The sequence below is a fragment of the Buteo buteo genome, chromosome 19 (genome assembly GCF_964188355.1).
Source record: "Buteo buteo chromosome 19, bButBut1.hap1.1, whole genome shotgun sequence".
Classification (NCBI taxonomy): domain Eukaryota; kingdom Metazoa; phylum Chordata; class Aves; order Accipitriformes; family Accipitridae; genus Buteo; species Buteo buteo.
In genome coordinates this window covers 1,383,423-1,404,901 of record NC_134189.1, presented here as the reverse complement: position 1 = coordinate 1,404,901, position 21,479 = coordinate 1,383,423, and the positions used below count along the sequence as shown (strand labels likewise).

The 21,479-nt window shown below is 39.3% G+C and overlaps 1 protein-coding gene across 23 annotated transcripts in view; it reads left to right on the top strand.

The window, feature by feature from the left end:
• Window positions 1–21,479, top strand: part of TNRC6B (trinucleotide repeat containing adaptor 6B) — a 148,986-nt gene that overhangs the window by 52,057 nt on the left and 75,450 nt on the right. Inside the window, exon 1 of one of the 23 annotated variants that reach the window (XM_075050855.1) lies at window positions 6,080–6,326. The exons of 21 other annotated variants lie outside the window; for them this stretch is intronic. In XM_075050855.1, the coding sequence (XP_074906956.1) occupies window positions 6,322–6,326 (5 nt within the window). In that variant the 5' untranslated portion in view covers window positions 6,080–6,321. Of the gene's footprint in view, window positions 1–6,079; window positions 6,334–21,479 lie in introns of those variants that run through there. One more of the 23 variants, XM_075050857.1, reaches the window with a different exon arrangement.

The following is a 21,479-nucleotide window of genomic DNA, read 5'->3' as shown; positions in this document are numbered from 1 at the left end:
TGGTAAAGCGTTTATAGACATGAAAGATAAGTTTTTCATTAAATATTCCAACCTAGTCAGATGAAAATGCTTGTTGCTATTTGTTTTAAAATGTTTAAAGCTTCAAGGCTTAAACTGGGGGGTGGGGGTGGGATTTAACCAATGAGGTTATTACTCCTTTTGAAATGCATAGTAACAGCTATTGTTGATGGAAGGTCAGTTGAATCAATCATCTAACTGGCATGGTAATTCACATGCTGTAAATAACAATTAGAAAGCAACCACTTGCTGTATGTATGGGTGGAGTGATATCCTATACCATTTTCCTGAACATCTGTTTATTTGAAGGAAGTATAATCTTTTCACTGGCATAGATAGAATTGCATAAAATGGATAAACTTTTCCTATTTCATTGATATTTTGGCAGTTTATAGGATTTTAGAAACTGAAGAGGGAGACCTGTTAGGATAGGGTTATAGTCTCCAAAATCAAGAAGCTTCTGAGATGATAGTGAGGAGCAGGTTAACCAAATTCTAAGAATACTAATTTGCACAAGTTCCTGTGCATGTTATGTTACTCCAAAGTACTCGTTTAATTTCCAAGGATATGGGTATAAAACCACATTTAGTATTTAGAGGGGGACTTGGTTGAATGGGAGAAGATGTTTGGGATCAATTCTTTCAGTTCCTAGAGTAGTTAAGTCTCATGCGATTGCTTTCCATGTCTGTATCTTTCCCAAGTAAGTTTGGAGTCTCTTGTCCAGTTTTGGTCAAGTGAGGCAGAGGAGTAAGAAATTATAATATAGTTGTAATTACCAATATGTTAAACTTCAGTAACTGCCTGGAGGGGAGACCAAAATTAATTTCCCCACTAAAAGAAAGGCTTCAGGACAAAACAAAACATTATCTGTTCTGGTTATGCCTGTTAATAGCTAATCCTCATGTGTGTTCGGATTAGCTGCAGCATATGCTATTTTGCCCAGGTACTGCAAGAAGTGAAAAAAAGTTATGGGAAGAGATCTACATAGGGCTCAATATACTGGTGTAGAGCCTTGGCTTTAAAGGAGAACTGGCTGTGCAGGAAGCTGAGATTAGTGTGGTAGAGGTTTGGTGATGTGTGACATTCATAGGAAATGAGCTTTCAGTTCTGTTGTTCATGGAAGAACTTTGTTAAAAGGCAGCTAGAAAGCTTCATCTTTCTCCAGTTTGGAAAGGGCATTTGAGGAGATTGAAGAAGTGGAGGCATAGTGATGGATTATTTATAGGCTGAAACGCTAGGGAAAGTATTGTGGCAGATTGAGGAAAAATGAGGTGGAAAAGTGGGTGTTTGCAAAGTTTGGTGAATGAAGTTTTCCTTCTGACTTGTTATCTTTCTGTGAGCATTTCATTAATGTATAGGGTCAGAACTTCGGCTTGGCCTTGAAGTCATGTATAGCTCTTCAACGTCACATGCTGTGAAGTTTTCAGGCGTTGTATTCTTTCTTTTGTCTCTAGCAAGATAGGAATGAGATCTGAGCTTTAGTATGGCTCCAAAGCACTGTTGCAATGTAAATTTTGAATAATAATGATGGTATGCTCCATTCCTAAAATGTGTTGATAGGTGCCTTTGTGTAAGGAATGCAAAAGCTGCTGTAACCTTTTCAGAAACCTAGCAAGATTTTCCATTGTTGGACACTTTTTGTCATGGTATTTTTCTCTGAAGAATTTACATTATACTTTTGGTTACTACAGTAAAAACCCCTGCCAGCTCAGTTTTCACAATTCTGCAGCATAAAATGTCTCACTACTTGCTAAGTGTGAAAGGGGTGTGGAGGAACCCCAAAACAAACCCCTAGTTTTCCTTAGGAATGAGTGTTTTGTCCTTGAAGAATGCTTGAACATTTTAAAGTTTTGCATTCCTGCAGAAGGAGAGGTCATCTCTTGCACAGTGGCTTATGTGCAATTGCTGTGAAGACTTTAAAAAAATATTATGTTGATACAGCCAGATTTAGTTATCGTCTTTGCTTTTCAGAAGTGTTGGGCATTCAGCATTTCTGTCTATTCGGAGAAAATAATTTAAAAGTGATCTGAACTATCCCTTATCCAGGATTGAGTTGCTTGTGTCAAGTTCCTAGTTGTTAGCAAGTCTAGGAAGCAAGCTGCTTTGAGCTCCTAGTTTTAACCTTAATGTTTTTAATTGTTCACTTGAAATAAATCATATGGTAGTTGTTACAGGGCACAAGGAATAGGTAAGATTCTTAATTCTGTTCCTTAATTTACGGGGTTCTCTGCTTGCTTTTTATTATTAGAAATTGTGCAACTGTGTAATCTAGTTGTCACATCTATGTCTCTACCCTAAGAGTTATGCTTTTAACTTCATCTCGGGAAAGACAAAGGGACCTTTCTCATCCCTGTTAACTTGAAGTGTGCTTGCTAGGATTGTAATCCAGGTCGGTTGGTCCACTGGTGACTCGTTTGGGGAGCTGGCAAGGAATTGGCCTCCAATTATCTTGTATCTGTTACTGCACCCCTCTTCTGGGGTTGGGAAAGGGAGGTCTAGGGAAATCTAACTGAGCTGCAGTAGGATAGAGGGCATGTAGGCTTCAGTTCACTTTGGCAAAAAAAAAAATCTGCCTTTTTGCCTCTTATACTTCAGGAAACAAATTCTTCACCAGCAGGAGAAAGGACAGTTGGTGAGAAGGCATTCATGCTATGAGAAACTTGTTAATATTTGAGGTTTCTGCTGAGGAATTGTGTCAGGAGGAGCTGAATTGACTTTTTCACTTTCATAGTATCAGCTGTGAAGAACTTTCTAGGGGAAAAAAATAAGTCTTAAATTTATTGCCCATACACATGTGGCAATGTAGAAAGCCCAGTGGGTGGGGTCCAGTGTTGTAGGATGGCAAGGGCCCAGCCTTCAAAATAAGTAAGATATGGCATCAAACTGTAGGACTTTGAGCCCAAACAAATGCCAGCTCATGAGATGGAGTTTTGCATAAGGACTAGATAAACACAAATCCTTTTAAAATTGGCTAAAGATTTACAAATCAGACAGACCAGGTCTCCTTTTTGAGATGACAACTGGAGGGTACAGTTGATACCTCAGTCTAGTGGACACTGGAGCATGCCTGCCTATATAATGTTGAAGCCTAATTTATTGATTCATATCAAAAGGTCATCAGAAAGGATAAGCTTAATGTGAATTTAAAAACCCACTCCTCTTCTGTCTCAGTTGAGGTACAAGTGCAGAGAATCCATGACTGTAAGCATCTCTCTTAATGTGCGTGTATACATTTGCTCATACTGGATACTGTCCTCATAGGAGCACTGTGAAGCTTCATTAAAGTTTTTAAAGTGCTTTATGATCCTCAGGTGGAAGGTGCTTAGAAATGAAGTGTTTGTAATCAGCTAAGTTAGTAGCATATAACAAGGATATAACCTATTAACACTAGCTATTAACAGTGCTGTTAGCATCAGAAAGCTTAACAGTTAGGTTTTAAAGGGCAATTGCCCTCTGAAAAGGGATGTGCAGATTTTGTATATGCTGTGGTTTTTTATGCTCTACTCCATTGTTTTCTCAAGTACTGTGCTGCTGCTTCTCCCACAATTTTGGTTGGGGAAGTGCTGCATTAAAAAAGAAAAATAACAAAAACCCAACAACAACCACCACCCACCACCCCCCTCAAAAAAAAAAAACCAAACAACCCACCAACACCAAAATTTTTTGTGAACCGTCTTAACCAATATGCCAACAGGAATAGATAAAGAATGACGTATGTTTCAGTTGTTAGCTTAGTTGAAAAAACATCAGTTAAAGCATTTACTTCATTTATATTAAAATAAGGATTTTCAAGTTGCTTCCAAGTAGCATTTTAAAGGAGACAAAACATGGGTAACTTTTACCTTGTCAAGTGGAGTCCATGGTTCTTTATGGAAGACAAATTAGTCAAGGAAAACCTAGGCCCATAGTCCATACATTTTTAACAGAATGCTAAATAACCCAAGATGTTTTATCCATGCTACAGTTATTTAAGAATTGCCCATACTGGCCTCTAAATATTTTTGGTTCACTGATTATTTGCTTGTCCCCAAAAAAGTTTTCTGATTAAATAAGCTTTGTCGGTAGAACATTGACAAGGTGAAATTTTATAGCAGTGATTTATGCTTGATGCACAGCAACTCAGGTGAGTGCTGGTTGCTTAAAGTCATCACAGTATTATCAACTCCTGGAAGTAAAAGCTTCTAGGACTGCTGAATGGAGAGCTGGCAAGCCCTACTGAAGTTAAGAAGATTTGTAAGTCTGAGTAAAACAATTTGGCTTTTGAGAGCCAGTGAAATTATCTGTAGCTTAGTGCATATTGTCATACTTAGTGTGAACATTTATAGAACATGCAGCTGCAATCCTTAATGTAATTTTGCAGAAGGGGGATAACTGTTTCATAAATATGCATATATATTTGCTTTCATGAAACTTTGTGTAAATCAGATGCCTAGCAGTTGGTTTGGATTCTGTCTTTTAGATATTCAGAGCAATTGTGGTGTTCTCTTTGGGTCTTGCCACAAAAAAGAACATGTTCCCTGAGATTTCACCACATTTCTTAAATTGCTGTGTTTGGATTAGCCCTGCCACAAAGCGCTGCAGGCTGACTCTCTGCTCTGGTTTAGACGGAGCAACCTGAAAAGGTAGCATCTGACTGCTTTTATTTCATTCAGTACCTGTAAATGCAACACGCATGGGCTGTTTGCAGAGTTTCAGGAGCCTGCAGAGATGGATGTTGGGGTGGTTCTGGTGCAGGCTGTGGTCCTGTTGAAGAAATCCCCTCACTGGGGGAATCCCCATTCGAGACTTTCTGTACCATACTGGGAGGGTCCTTAGAGCAAAGTGTGTCAAAACCTGAGGTGTATCAGCCATTCCTAGCTCCTGATGATTTTTTGAAACACAGCGTTTAGCCGATGACTCACGTAGCATGATAATACACACTAATGATTTTTATTCTCATTCAGAAGATGTGCTGCTTCTGCCTCTCCCCACCCCCCAATTTCATTCTGATAGAGTGCCTTCCCATGACATTTTAAGTTAGTTTCATTCTGTGGTGGCTTTTCGCTGCTGATGTGGTCTTTTTTTAGTTTCTACATAGTTATAGTGCAAAACTGTACAGAATTAAAAACTCGTGTGTTTTAAGGATTCAATCCCGAGGGTGCTCCCGTGAGCTTCCCAAGCTGCTGCCGGTTACCTCAGCGGGCACGGTTCCATTGCACAGCCAGTTCAAGCATTTGTTACCTGCGTGGGGCTGACTCAGGAGCAAGTCTCCCCACGGCAGAATTGTACTCGCATTACCATACACTGTTTCTGAACTATATTATTTACTGTTTCTGTACGCTCAAGGTAATGTCTGGAAACGTGCCACAGCTTTTTTTTTTTTTAATGTCGTGACATGCTGGGATTCTCTCTTTGAACTGCGGGAGCATTTATCTGTGAGAATTGTGGGCAGAGACTATCGAATGTCTGCCTGAAGATTGAGTTGCAGCCTGAGACTTCAAGTAGTCAAGGCAGTAGGAGAGATGGAGTTTTCCGTGCTGCAGGCGTTCGTGCCTCCGAACCTGGATCTGGGGTTTAGGCGTGCAGGTCTCGTGCAGGTGGTCCGGTTACGGCCTGGGTTCACCGTGGACCGAAGATGAACCTCTTCTGGTCCTTGAAGCGGGATGGGGCACTTCTTAAAAAGCGGTTTCCTCTCGAGGTAAGCACTAGGGTCACACGTCCGGCGGCGCGCCGCAGAAGAGCGCGTGTGGCTGGTGGGACTTGCACGTTTCATCGTTCACTGTTGATGGGTTCTGCAGCCTCGGTGTCGAAGGAGCACAGCTGGCTGCTTCCCTTCTTTTTAGCTAGCTTTAAAGAGAAAAGCTCCGGCCGAGTTGCCCTCCCTGTCCTCGCGGCTCGCCTGTTTTGCCCTTTCTGAGCGTTAGCCGTGCGGGCTGAACGGCGAAGGATGCAGCGGGCGGAGAGCGCGTTGGCGCGGCGCGGCTCGGCCGGGGGGGCGCAGGCAGGGCGGCTGTCCCTTTAAGGCGGGAAGTAGGCCGGCCCCGTCTCGTGACTGACAGCCTGCCTGGAGTCACATGACCTGCCTCTATTTGAAGGTCACAAAAAGCTGCTTCCTTTAGAGAGAGCAAGAGGGAGCGAGAGGGAGGGAGCGAGGGAGCGAGAGCGAGGGAGTTCGAGCCAAAATGGCCGACAGAGTCGCTGCTGGTTTCTGAACATTTGAAATAAAAACAAAAAAACAAACACAAAATCATTTTTGGATCTTTTTTCATTTCCATTTCTACCTTGTATGCCTCAACTCGCTGGATTTAAGCACTGCTGCACTTTATGAGGTTAGTGGTACGTTTCTATTTTATTATTGTTTTTACCTATCCGTAGGTTTTTAAGAGCCTGAGCTGACCGTTTTCACCCGTGGTTTTGCAGAGGTGTTTGTTCTAGCACAGATACTTGCTTCAGATGTTGTCTGGTTTTCCGCGTAAAGCACTTCCAGTGGATTTTTAGGGCTTTTTTTTTTTTTTTTTTTAAGGGGGGAGGTCTCCGTAGAAGTGGATTTTGGAGCGATTTGTGATTTAAAACACTCAGGCAAATTACAGGAGATCGTTTGTATTTTCCAGGCCGGTGAAGTACAAGATAGTACTGAAAATCTCGTTTTATTTAAATAGAGGCTTCTTACGGAGTGATTTCTTCCCCACAGCACCCGAAGCTCTTAAATCTGCTGCAAAAATTTGCATATATAAAAATGGGTTTGCATTCTTTCTGCTGCCGGGTCCGACAAGGGACAGATGGGGAAATGTTCTCACCGGGCCGTCCTTCCCAGGGAGAAAAGGGAGGGGGGGGAACACCCAAAACCCCAACCCCCCACTAAAATCCCGCCCGCCCCCCCCTCCCCCCCGTACGGTGCCGGGCCGGGAGCGGGGGCCGGTCGGGCGTTAGCGGCTGCCAGCCGAGCGGAGCGCACCCGCAGTAGGGGGGCTGCCGCTTCCAGCCCCCCCCCCGCCCCGGGCTCGGCCCTCGGTGGGACCGAACCGGCCCCGTCAACGCGGCGTCGGGAGTGCGGGCGGGCTCGGCGGGCCGGCTGGCGTCAATGGCTTCCTAATGGTCTTGCCACTTCCAGTCGCCCAGAAGCGGCGGGGGGCGGGAAGAGACTTCTCTGCTTAACGGGTCTGGCGGCTGATAAAATGGGGGGCAGGTAGTCAGGAGTGCGGGCTTGAGAATGCGAGATGCTGGCTGCTGCTGCTGGTTGGTAGACTTCTGCTCTGGGTGCTTTATAAAACCGGTGTGCGGCTGCATGTTGGTAAGCGTAGCTACAAACCTGCCTTTTCTCGCTTTTCTCCTTCTTCTATGTTACTAAAAAATTTAAATCCGAGTTCTTTTTGCATCTCCCTCCAGAATCGAGGAGAAAATTAAAGGGAGATAGCTGAAGCCTGCTTTCTGAGAACAGGCCCCTCCTCCTGCATTGTAAGAGTGTGATGTAATGCTCCTTTCTGTGAGGTTAAATGAAAAAAAATTCTCTGTGGTGGTATACATTATTCTTCACCCCTTCCTGATAGGCCTTGTACTCTGATATTTTTTGTAGCTGGATATTCAAGCAGCAGATAATTATGCAAATAATCATGTGAATGTACTTTCACATTGCAGTGTATCTGTGCATTGATTATGGTTAGCAGGTCAACTTTGTCAACCTGCAAGATGGGTCGTATCTTGTATTTAGCTGTACGCATGCAAGGCCACAAAGAAATATAAATGGAGGAGACAGATTTGGATACCTTTACTGAAAATATATCTGGCTGTCCTCATCGTAGTCTCGTAGTAGTATGTATCAGGGCCTTTTTTTTTTTTCTCCACTGGCTAGCAAATGTTAGAAATAATTCTGCAATGTATTAAGTTTCTCTTGGAAATTAAGGGTGTCTTTTTATTTTAAATTAGAGCAAGCCAATAAAAAAAGAACTCCACTCAAATTTGATGTAGTGTATTGTCCTGATAATTTTGGTCTTAAAAAGTTTAGTAGTAATGGATAACCCCGTCTGTGTATGAAGTAATACATTCTCCCTGCTTGGGGTTAATGAACTTATTAGATTCCACCCTCATGTTATTGGTATGTATCTGTGTGAGGGAATATTATTAAAATGTTCTGTGTCTTTGACCTGATGCTGCCTGATGGCTTTTGTTATTCAAAGCCTTCTTGGGCTTAGTGGAGATCCTGATGTTGCCAGAACATGTTGAATATACCTGTTGATTGACGAACTTAATTAGGCATCAGAACTGTTTTCAAATGCAATATAAAGTAGTAATATTCTCAGGTTTGGTACTTCCTGGATGCATAGGATGGATGAACTGAGGAAGTAATGAGAACCCAGATTTTGTCCTGAGTTGGCAATATTGTAGGACTTAGCCTTCCCAGAATCTGCGCTCAAGAAAAGTACTCACCTTTCCTGCATGTTTTTTGCCTTCATGCGTTACTGTCTGTTACACGCTGCCAAATTGTGTAAATGTTAGTATAGCTTGATTGTTAGGGAGATGGAATACAGCATGTTTACTAATAACTGCAACTGCTCATAGCTACAGAAGCTGTCATGGATCAGACAAAAACCAACTATTGAAAATAATAGAAATTATTCCAGTACGGAGTCTGTGAAACATTTAAGTAGCTTTGTGAGACAGTATGCTCTGAATAGGAAGGACCAATTAAAATAATTCCTCATATAAATATGTCTTTGACCCATCAAATCTTAGTGCAGGGTGTGTTGAGGACTCTGCAGCCTGTGAAATCGTAGCGTTTTAAAAGTGCAAGGCTGGGCAATTCACGATACTGTTTGCATTCAGTGTGTTCCTGCAGTACAAAGGGAACAAAATACTTTAAAATAATTTTGAGAGCTGACTCCAGTTGCAATTTCTAAATCAGTTTGAAGCTTGCAGAAGTGTCGGGGTGGGGAAGCCCTTTTTTCTTTGCTCGGTTTGCAGTGATGACACTGGGTTCGGAAGCTTTATTTCATTTTTCTGTTTGCATTTGTATGTCAGCTGTTATTGGTATCTACAGGAATCAGTCCCTTTCCAAAGCAGACTGTTTTAGTAGGTTAAAAACTACAGTGAAGTCTGTAGTCAGCAGAGCCCCTGGAGTTTTTTGCACTACATCTAAGAGATTGCTGGGAAATAATTGACAAAAAAAGCCTTATTACCATTGAGCTTCAATATACAGGAGTCTGCAGTTCTAATGGGAAAAAAATTCAGGGAAAACAAGTGTCTGAAAAATCAGTACGCTTACTTTCAGTGGCTTTTTTTAGCCTCTTTCTCTCCTGCTGGGAAGGGAAAAAAAAGAAACTTCGTAAGATCATACAGTCCTTGCTGGCTGGTTTCAGCTAAACTTAACCTTTTCAGACTTTTGTCTCTTACTTATTAATAGATAGCTGACTAGATGAGACAGCATGCAAATCTATAAATGAAGAAAAATCTGTAGAATTAGCATATTGCTGGAAGAGAATTTTTATCCATACTTTTCCTAGTATCCCTGCAAAAAGTTGTGGCTTGCACCTTGAAGCAGAATTGTTCAATTCTGGTCATTATTGATCTACTTTCCTTTTGGTGGCCAGGATGGAAGGTGAGAAGTTTAATTTACAGTTTAAAATAAACAGTATTTGTTGGAATCTACTCTTCAGCTGGCTGTTGTTTTAGAGCTGAAAAGTTTGAGGGTTTTTTTTTTTTGCTTTAATTGATTAAGAAAACTACCTCCTTCCTAAGAGCTGTTTCAGCTTGTTAAGTATTGGTTTCCTATTTAAACAGCTCAAGATTTGAGGCAGCAAAAGATGATACATAGGATGTTTAGCTCTAAAAAGCTGTACTTCATGTCCTGTCAAGGGGATCAGGTGTGGGTATCTGGGTTCTAGTTTTGTAACCTTCTTGAGAGTCTTGTAAAGGGTGGTGTGTAATGTCGGGGCAAAAGTAAGAATCCTGCTGAGGAAGTTGTTACATTTTTAAGTGGCTAAATGATAAATATTTAGCTATAATTATCAAATTAATTCTGCAGCAATAAACAGATGTAAAATTCGGTTTAAGGGAATACAAAAACTTACCGTTTCTCAAAGCAAGGCAAGTTCAGTATTTATTTCAAGAAACAGCGCCTTTAGTTGCTAACGTAACACTGGCATTTAGCTGGTATGATTACATGTGCCATACTTCAAATACTGGTCAAACAAGATACCTGAAGCTGGGTGTCCAGATAACACCTTCTGGCCATTTCAGTGTTAAGGGCAAGTGTGGAGGCATCATGGAGATAAAATATACTGAAAATACTTCTATTTTGTTTTCATGATGGTGCCGTAATTATTTTGAAGGGCACAAGAGAAATGGTGCCTTTCTGTATTTGTGGTGAATTCCAGCTCCAGAGCTGTACGTTTAGCACTTTTCACTGCTTAAATTCTTTTTCTCCTTTGTACATAGGCTTCCAACCCAAGAAGGCAATGGTTTCTCTTTTTTTTCCTGTAGAGACAGAGCATATATTCTGGGAGCAGCATGACCATGTGCAAACCCGGATATTTTTTATGTGTAGTGCCATCAGCACACTTCTGAAAGGAGTTCCCTAAAGCTCCTTTACGGATGTTGTTGTTTTAAAGTTTATTTTTCTGTCTGTATACAATATGCTGGCATTATAGTTCAGGGCTGATATGCTCTGGTGCTAGTAGAATTCTATATTTGTAATCGTTTCTGAAAAGTCATGTCTTAAGACCTGGTTGGTGTGATATTTGAGTATTATAGTATGGGCAAATAGAAAGACAAACCTTGATCCTCTTTCAAAATACTGTGGTTCCAGGACTACTTCTAATTAGCACATTTAGTCAAACAAGATATGAACCCTGGAGTTTTTTTCAGGTACCTAAGAGAAGATACATTACTAAAACACAAGATGATCTTTAAAGGCAGAACAAATCAAACCAAGGGTTAAACAGTATGGAAAAATGGGTTGTAATATACCTGGAGGGAAACTACTGAGGGGAGTCTTGTTAAAGACCACAGGTAGTTAAGCACCAGAGCTTCTGAGTACTGTTCCCTTCAGTGCTACAGTTTGTGTCTGAACTTAATTAAATGTGTGCTTGTGTATGTTAGGCAAAGAAAATTACCTAAAAGTACTTCGGTATTGATAGGTGCAAAAACGCTTAAAAGTACAAAGCATGTGTATTAATACAAATTTTATGTTAAATTGAGATTTTTAGAAGTGAAATGTAGCCTTGGAATTTACTACAACAACAAAACCAAAGCAAAGCATCAGCATACAACTGTGTCTTATTCATGCCAGCAGGGGAGTGCTTTCCTTCTTCGGGTGGTACTTGCGAGGCCTGAACTTCAGAGCATTTTGAACTGTAGGGGAGGCCAACAAATTTTGAGGTAGCTCCGGTAAGAGCAGCAAAACATAATAGAGGGAGGTAGTCTAGCAAAAAAACACTTCAGCTTTTTTGTTTTTATTCTTATAGATACATATGTTCTCTGCAAATGAATAAGCAGTTGTTTAATTTGTGTTGGAAGAGCATTATTTTGATGCTGAGCTCCACCATAGTCAAGCGTGCTTTGAACAGGACAGTCACTTCAACAACTAAAAAGCAGAAAGGCATGAACATTTTTAAATGAAGGTGGTCATTCTTTTAATTCCTTAACAGTACCCAAAACCCCACTGTACATGCTTAAAACAGTACCCAAAACCCCACTGTACATGCTTAAAACAGTACCCAAAACCCCACTGTACATGCTTAAATTATGAAACAAGGGGAGGGTGGTCATATTTCCCAGTATTCTTAGTAGATGCCGAGCTAGGGCTTCCTGAAGTACAGATATGGGTATAACAGCTGAACCCAAAACCTGATTTGAACTTGAGCAGAACATTGTCTTAATTTCTGAATCAGAGAGGAAGTATTTTTTAGAAAAATAAAACAATGGAAAAATGACTTCTAGAATTCCCAGTATTTTTTCCTTTTTTTTAAGCACAGCATTTGTTAAACAGCACAATCATAAGCTACTGTCCATCTGTAATTTCACAGTGGCTGTTGGGCACAGCCTCTGTGTACATGAACATGCAAAACTTCAGCTGCAGTGAGACTGCTGGAATTTATTTTTTTAAGCATGTACGCACCGTAGCCTTTGTAGATTTTGACCTTTTGGGCTAGTTGACCTATATGAAAACAGGAAAGGTTAAATACGTATTCTGTTAATGCCACTTAACCATTAATTAGAGTTGAGCTCAATTGTCCCATTTTACATGTGCTCTGTGGCAAATATACACAGATGCGTTGTCATCATGGTTCAGTCCACATTTGTCAACTTGATTATGCCTGAGCCATCCAGTTCTCCAGGATGCAGTGTCCTGTGTCACTTAATCCTTCCTTAAAATAAGTCTTCCGTGTTTCTTCCACTTTTTTCCCTGGTTTAAATTTTACTGTTTTGTAGTAGGAGACATTGCAACTTAATAGTAGGGTCCTAACGTAGCAGCGTTTGTGTTCTTGTTGCAGCTTCTGTATTAGCATTTATATTTTTAATTGTATATCATTTCAGTTAAGCAATCATGCTAGATTCAGGATCTGATTTAAACCACATGGTTCTAATTCTGTGTTGATGCTCTAGATAGACTTGTCTACAAAACAGCTTTCTTTGGCAAGAGGGTGACTACTACTGAGAACTTCATCAACTAAAGTGACTTGATATATTCTGATACATCACTTTGCCAGCTAAATATACAGCATGTTTATGCTCAGCCTTTTGCTGAACAGTTCATAGGGAGGATGATTTGATCACAACATACAAGTGAATTTTGGTATTTTAATGCTTGGAAATTCTAATCTGGTAACTCTTGCTCGATTTTTTTCCAGGCTATTTTGCCTCTTACTGGAGAGAGTTTAAGGGCAATAAAAATGAAAATGGATACCTTCTATAAGCAGGGGAGGGGAGGGCAGAAGGAACCAAAACTTAGCTAACATCCTTTTCTGGCTTATTCATGTGTGCATCAAAAACTGGTTGTCCAGTGAAACAGAAAATAGTAATTAGATAGCTTGATCCCCATGTGAATTGTTAAAAATGTATTCTTCTATATTCTAGTTAAGACTATATAAATAAACCTTTCCTATTCTGTTAGGCTTTACTTGGGTACTGTTAGTGTTATTACCCCACTATTTTAATTCAAGGGAGCTTTTACCATAAATACTATAAAAAAAAAATCTTAATTAAAAAAAATTAGAACTGATTAACAAATGCAGTGCATGGAAATAGAGGGTATCCTGTTTAGGTTATAGATACGTCATTTTATATCTAGCTCTGTTTTTCTTTGAGGATGTCATTACAAGTTCATGTGCACTGGTTGGAATCTAAATGTTGACTAGGTTCAGGTTGCCTGTAAAAATATGTCGTTAACCTGAAGTAAAACCCCAAAAGTTTTTTTGAACCTAGTGTAAATGAAGGCTCCAACTGATGCTACAGAAGTCAGTTATAGCAGTATTAATGGAAATTTTAAATTAAATCACCTTGTGTTAAGAGTGTCAGATTTTCTGTTCCTTTGCAGGTAATGTTCAGATTATCTGTTTGATACATCTCAACCAGACCAAACAATGCTGAGAGAGAAAAAGTGGACAAGGCATTAGGGTTATTTGTGTTTTATTTTGTCTTTACCTATGTCCTGTAATCCTGTTCAGAGCAGATGTAGATTCCCTGGCAGGAATGCTTGCTAACCAATATACAGGCCTTGCTGTAGTATTCATTACTGCTTCATCTGATGGAAACACACTGATGATAGTGTGATGTAGGAAACTAAAAACAAAATGTCATCTGGGTAAGGATTTAATCTTCTTAATAAGTTCTTTAGATGTACTTCTTCATGATGGTATTTCTCTAACTTTCTAGGGTTTAATCAACAAATATCTTCTGAAAACCACTGAGTTACAGTGGAAAGTTTTAGTAAATGGCCTGGGATGGGAGAATTGCAAGTCTTACATGCAGGTTATTTTTCAGCAGTTTGAACCAGTTTAGTCCTCCCTGTGCAAAAGCTATCTGAATTTGTATTTAACCACTGCATCTTTGCGTGGTAGCTATTCTGGAATGGCTGTTTCTGATGAAGTCCCTGAGTGACTGTTTTTATCACAAAAGCTACAGTTGCTTAGTTCTTTAAGCCAGCTCTCTGGTTAGGCCATGAATAACTGAACAGGTTAATTTTTGGAAAGTCAGCCTGTCTTGATAAAGTTTTGTGGACAAGTTTTTTTCCCAGGGGTGGATTTAAAGGCAGCATATACTGTTTTAAAGGTGATGAGCTGTATTTGTGTGATTGGATCATTGGAATTCAGGAAAAGCTGAGGTTAGCTAGTGTCAGTCTCCATTACATTCTCCTTCAGTCTAGATAATGTGAAGTGAATCTCTTCTAGAGTAGACTTGCAAGTATATGGGCAGCTTAAGTTTATGTAACTTCCCTTGATCCTTTTCTTAAGAAAACTTACCTTTTAAATGATGTTTCAGTTAGTGCTAGGTAACTTGGTTAAGCTTAAATCCTTTTTCAGCTTCACGTTCCTAGGCCATTTTTCTGTTGTTAAAGTAAAATTCGAAAATATTAGTAGTTGTACTTGTTTTAGCTTGAGCATTGTGTGCCCGGTGCATTTAATGTTAAGCTGTTAAAAACAGACTTCATCACTGCCTCAGTGGGTTAATAAGAACAAGGTTGTAGGTTGTTCTGCATTGTAAGTAGCAGATAACTTGATTTTGGTTTTTTTCTCCTGTTTTTTTTTAACAAATTTGAAATAATTGTCTATTTTCCAACTTACTACATCTTGGAATTTGTGTCTGTATCACGTATGTGTATATGCATATATGTAATATGTGCGTGTTGGCAGTTAATACAGCTAAAAACTACCAGCTATGAGCTGGCATGTGGAGACTTCTTTGTGGACCTTAGGTGTTACAGCCATTGTAAAAATTGCTCTCAAAGTCAATTCAAGGTTTTTTTTTGGGTAAAGCCTGCACAAACAAAGCAAGTGCCATTCTGTAAGGTACAGGAGCACCAGGGAGATGTAGAGGCTCTCTGAAGGCCACACAGACAGTCAGTGGCAGAGCCAGACTTGAACTCAGAAGTTCCTGGCTTGTGGCCTGGGGCTGAAGCCAGTCGTACACAGCTGTATTGAATTGTGAATAGAATGATGCTTTCTTTTTCCTGTATGGCTTTATGGGAACAAAACTGATTTAACTAGAATTACAGTGTGGGTAAAAAGATGGAATTGTGTATATCACCTTTCTCAAAATTTCAAATGCTAAAAGTTCTGTTCTGTGTTAAAACTTACATTTAGCAGTTGTGGATTTCCACTTACCAAGGAATATGGTTAATGTAGATGGGTCATAAACCATAACAAACCATAGTACAGTGTCTTGAGGTCAGACTAAGGGCTTTTGCTGAGGGTAGAGGAATTCGGGGCTTAAAAGCTGCTCTGCATACTAGCTTGAGAAATATTAGTGTTATTAAAAAAAAATCCTTGAAAAGTACATGATTTTCTTTGATGTTTTAAAATAGAAGTGAAAACCTAGTTCAGAGGTGATCTTCCTGTTTATTAAACTGAAATTCACATTATCTGTTTAACACTTGCGGAGTTTTTAATGAGGCTTAAACATTGTTATCCTTCAGTGCAGTATGAAAGAAGACAAAGCCTGCTGTAGGTTCGCTGAGTGGTATTTTCTTCCTTCCTGAAGTAAAAACTTAGCTTTGAGCAGCTTTTATTGAATGTATGGACAGTTTTGGTTATTTCAGGAGTTCACTTTAGGGAGGAGGTTTTGATCTAAAATAATGTTATAGAATGGAACATCACCATTACGAGTTACTTTTCTGTACTGTTAAAAATCTTGGCAGGGATTAGTAAATCCATTTTCGCAGTAAAAGGGACTTTGTTTTCCAGGCAAAATGTCGTTAGTTCCAAGCTCTAAAAGCAAAGTAGAGTTTGGTTTTTTCTTCAGGTACATTTGCTTTATCTGTGTACCATTTCTCACTAACTGAGGCCCTATGCAAATGTATAGTAAGGACGTTTTCCTAAATTACTAACATGGAACCTAGCTAGAGAAAACAAACTAAAAAACCCAAAACAAACAAACAAATACCTCAATGTTTTACCAGGAAGTAATTTTCATTTTGTCTGTTGAAAATAACAAAGAAGTTAAATAGTTCCTAAAAGCAATCCAAGTATTGAAAGCTTAACAATAAAATGTTTCACTTCTGAGGGATTGAAGCACTTGAGCCCTCCTTTCCCTCTTCTCCCCCACTCTGTAACAGTGCCCCAGGGTCTCCTGGTGTGTGCAGCGTGACTGTCTCACTATTTGGAAAGAATTGTTCCTGAGCGGTGTGCACTTTGAGGCTGCATCTAAAAATTTCATTGGTAGTTAATGAAAATCGGAATAAATAATTTGAGCATTACAGTGGTCTCCTTTTTTTCTTTTTACTCGCTGTCCTTTTTTATGCACCCTGCTAACTGAGCCACATGGAAAATGCTGAGTTTCCCTTTCAGTTTCAGCTGTTTGAGTGTTTACAAGTCCCAATTCCCTTTGGTTGTGGCTTCAGAAGACATTTTGACTGGATGTCTGTCAGGTTTGTTGCGCAAGCCTGGGCTATGTTAGAGATTGACATTGTTGTGGCAATTAAACTGTAGTTCTTCCCAGCAGGTCTTCCAGAAATACTGTAACCATATAGTGATGAGTGGCTGAGTTTAGAGTAGAGTTGCTACCCAGTCGCCACTCAAAACAGTGTTACTGACTAGATTCTTGCGATGGTGAGTGGGAGACCCAGCTGAGCTTGTTCCATTCTGAGCTGTGTTGCCTCCTAATTTTAAGTTGGTAGAGATAGCTTCAGTGACAGAATAAAGTTCTCCTTTGTCTCTTTAAAACAACATGTTAAGAGCAAGCTTATCAAAGGCCAGTTTAACTAAGGATGTTGTTTTCAGTGGTGCCCAATGTATGGGGGTTTTATACTCTGTAGAAAGAGCGTAAGAAAAAGTTGGTGACTTAGGTACACTTAGTTGGTATGCTTCCCATTGAAGTCAGCCACATGTAAATTATACTTAGTGACTACCCTGAGTCCAGCTGGCACTTCAAGCATAGCAGATGGATTTGATTAAAGTAAAGGTCTGGTCCTTCACCTGAAATTTGGAATTTTAAATGCTTATGTGAGTGATTGAATTCTGTATCCCTTTTACTTTAAGGTCATGCTAACCTTTTTGCTAGGTAGTGTTGACCATTTTTCCAATACAGTGGCTTCATAGAAAGATGCTTTGCACTGGCAGTATGCATGGAAGCATGAATAAGCTGACAAATTAGATTTGAGGTTCTAGTGTTTAAAGGGCTTTTCTTTCAGCAGGAAATAGTCTCCCACATCAGCTTACGCATTTTAACCTTCAACTTTATATAGCAGCAAAGAGTTGACCTGTCTCTATGCAGAGCCACCTTTCTTAAAGAGGATAGAGAGAAGGTTTAACTGAATACATTAGAAGTGCAGTTTTTTGTGAAGTGAATATCTTGCATTCCTGTCATGTATCATACATTGTTTTTGCGTAGTGTCTAAAAATGAAACTGCTCTGTTCCACACTTTTACGAAATTCATTGGTGGTAGATAGGAAGAGGTAGCTGTTAATTAAAGACAGGAGGAGTCTTCAGATCTACTGTCAGCAGAGGTAAAAATTATTTTTGTTGCTGGAAACATGCAGAACTTATGTGAGTATATGCTGAAGGCTTTAAATGGTTTTAATGTAGCTATTTTTCTGTTAGGACTGATGTTGAAAAAGAGTGAGTATTTTTAACCACTCAGAAGTAAAAAATGTCTGTTACTCTTTGAAAATTAGTCTCTAAGTTTTATGCATTTCTTTGTGTCTTAGGACATCATTGCTGAACATGAGAAATCCATGGTTTTCATTAAAAATAAGCTGTTAATCTTACATAATGCAACAAGGCAAAAATTACCTAAAAGTAGCAAACACTACTTGGGTTGACAATTTAACAAGATAAATCAGCTTAGTCTTGGAACTTTAGAAACGTGTTAAATGGTAAATTTCATTTATCACTGTAGTTTCCACCTCAGTTTTTCCCTTGTGACTTAACGCTTTTATTTTCTGTGTACCATTGTGGTGGTGCTCTTTTGTAATCTCTTAGGTGGCAGTTCAGTGGTTTCCTCATTTTAGATTCTTTTGTGGATTACCTCTTGCTTTACAATTTCTTTTGTTCTTCCATAGCAGAAAGAGTGGTGCATGGCCATGTTGTATATTGTTTGCAAGTTCTTGTAATCTTAGAATTTTTATATGTTGAAGCAACTTTCTGATGTGAATTTCCATGTTGTGAAGGAATGTGAGCTTTCTGGAATACAGATATTATAAGGCTGACTTAGTTTATGAGAGCTTTTTTCTTCGATAGTAATGCATAGTTATCTTAAAAATATTTCCTTCCTGAGTATGAATGGGCACTAGATTTTTCAAGCAAGACATATATCCAGTCCTCAGACTGATTATTTACTATTCTTTAAAATTTCTAAGTTATTCGAAGCTACTGGTATTAAAAAGCAGGAGGTATTTAAATGGGATTGAAGTTAGAAATGGATTTGGTACTGTGTCTGTGAATGACACAAGCAGCAAGTAAAATTCATTACTTAAGCTGTAAATTATCATTCCTGGAAAGAGACAAGGAATGATAACCCTCAATCAAGATTTCAAAATTCTTGTCTTCTGCACTCAATACAAATAGGAGGAGCTTTCAGATGAGTGACTGCTGAGATTGGGCAGACACTAATTCCACAGAAATAACAGCATAGTTAAAAGAAATTCTTTCCCTGGTGGGAGACTATCCGTAGTTTATACAAATGCCTGAGGATACAGTGAACACTTTTCACTTAAACTTTCTAATGTCTTAGTTTAAGAAATAAGGAAATGATTGTTTACTTAGCAATTAGTAAGAGTTTCATGTCTAGACTAGGTGGTTTAATCTGTGCTTTATTTCCAGAAGGCATGAAATGAAGTTAACTTTTAAAACGCAGCTAGGGAATGGCGCACAGTATCAGGACTATAAAAATGGATGAATCAAAAATAGCTTATCAGACTATTGAATGTGAGAGGCGGCAATCATTTCTGCCTATTAATAGACTTCTTCCTAGACCTTCTTTTGTTTCTACCTCATAACTATTGTGGCTAGTTAATTTTAAATAGGCTGTTAAACAGGTATGAGTGTACGGCCTGCAGAATGCTGTTTTCTGCACTTTTCCATTCCTTTTGGAATGAAGAAGAGACATTTCTGCATTCTTCTAAGCTACCACTATATGGGTGTCTCTGGTCATCTGCACAGATTACAGCCAAGATGCACTACTGTGTTAGCAAAGGCTTGGGTTCTCCCATTTAAATCTGGAAGGTGTGCAGTTTAGGGTGACAGTACTTCATTGTAATGCAGTGGCTGCTACTTGTGATGGTTTTGTTCCATGGACTGCAGTAACTTTCTGCTTTAGTTCTTTCTTTTAGCAAAAACATGTGAACAAACAATAGTATTTCTAGTGTTAACCATGGTGTTAACCTAATTTATCCTCAGTGTGGTCTCTTCTTAAAAATGTGTTTATCATCAGGCAGTTGCAGTTTTCTGTGACGTTACAAAGCTCTTGACTGAACCTCTAATATCCTTCCTGGTAATGCTTCCTATGGAGAACTGACAGCTGTCTCTATCATTCCAAACATAGCTTGCCAAAACCCAAGTTAAAAATACTAAAAAACAAACAGCACCACCCCACCTCCAAAAAACCCCACCCCGCAAACAAAAAGAAGTATTGAAATGTTTACTTAGAAATTGGTTTTCTCTATCATATCAGTTAATGGAAGCAAAAGTAATTAAAAACATGAGGAGAAATTAGAAATCAAAGGCTTTGAGATGCTGCAAACTTTTGAACAGTGGGGCACTTACACACATCTGTACAAGTGTTATGTGCCAATACATTGTGCTTGTAGACATGAAAAAAGGGGGTGAGGTTTTTTCTTTGCTATGTGTGGAAACTGATTTTTATTGGCTTTCTGAAGTATATTGTACATGTTTTCCTGGGAGATTCTTAAAACAGAAGGAATTTTCCTTGGTACATAATTCAGTCATATCATAAAATGCAGACCTATGATATAATATACTTAGAAATTTAATCTTGGCCATTAAAATTATTAAGAATTTGTTCTTCGTGAGGAAAGAAGGGTGCAGAGCTATGTCAAATCAAGCATTCTGCAATTGTTCTTCAAAAACACAGCAGCAGTTTTAAGTCTTTGAAATTTAGGTAAGTATATAGCAGTGCAACTGTTACTTACTATTACATGTTGGTTGTCCATGTCTTTCCCCCCACTGTTCTTGACAGTATCTTGGGCAAATAGCAAACTACTAGATTCCAGAGAACGTTGATAGGATGCTGTCAATTCAGGACAGTGATCAGTGTTCCATATGAATGAAGAATTCACAGTTACAGATAGGCAAAAATAATGTTCTAGATGATGAAGAATGGGAGTGGTCTTTGTAGATGCTGCATGCCTTGGTGAGGGTATTTCGTTCTTTCTGCCATTTTGAGATCCTAGGTAATCATTTTCTTGGAATGCCAGATCCAAATGATCACATCTTCATGTCCTCAAAACTCAAGTGATGATACGAGGACACAAGTTTGGAGAGGCTTGAATTTTTTGGCTGCTTAAGTAACTTCATGAGGAAGGATTATAAGTTTCTTTTAGTTTAAAACAAGTCATGTCTTGCACTTGTACTGGGTGGTTGTTTTCGTTTTTCCTGTTTTCTACACACAGTTTCTTTACAATTCTCTAGTTTTCGTTCTATGTGCCAGTCAATAATTTCAGCTTACATCTTAATTAGTCATGAGTCATGACAAAGTATTGAGTTGTGATGTTTTGAATAATAATTTATTGATCTCACTTTTGAATGAAAAATGGCTAATGGAAAGGATGGCCAGCTGGTTGCAGTAAGAAGGGTGAGAAGCACGCATCTGGCAAACAAACACTTCCATACCAGGCTCTGCAAAGAATCTGTGTGCTTAACACATTTGAAGGTTCCCTAAGAGTCAAACACAGTCATTTTTCAGTGCCCCTGAGGTCGTGCTGCTTTAAAAATAGATACCAAGTCTAGCATATCTCATTATTTTGAGCAAACTGCACTCACATAGAGTTTGGTTTTCTTTATTGATTGAGAGCAGCTCAAATTCCATAGTAAAACCCACACCTTTCACTTATTCACTTACATTTTATGACTGTAAGTCTCATGTTTTGGCCTTTGGGGTGTCTGTAGCCATGCAGCAAGGAGAGGACTTAATGCACTTGTGATTTACCTAGTTTCTTGAGCAGGATCTGCAGTCTCTCATCCTCATTGAGGCTTTAATGAGACCTGATCTCTGCCTTAACAGCAGATGCAAGCCACAGAACAAGAGGGCATGGTGTGTTAACAAAATTGCTCACTTCATTGTCATGTATACATCTTACAAATACCACTCCATC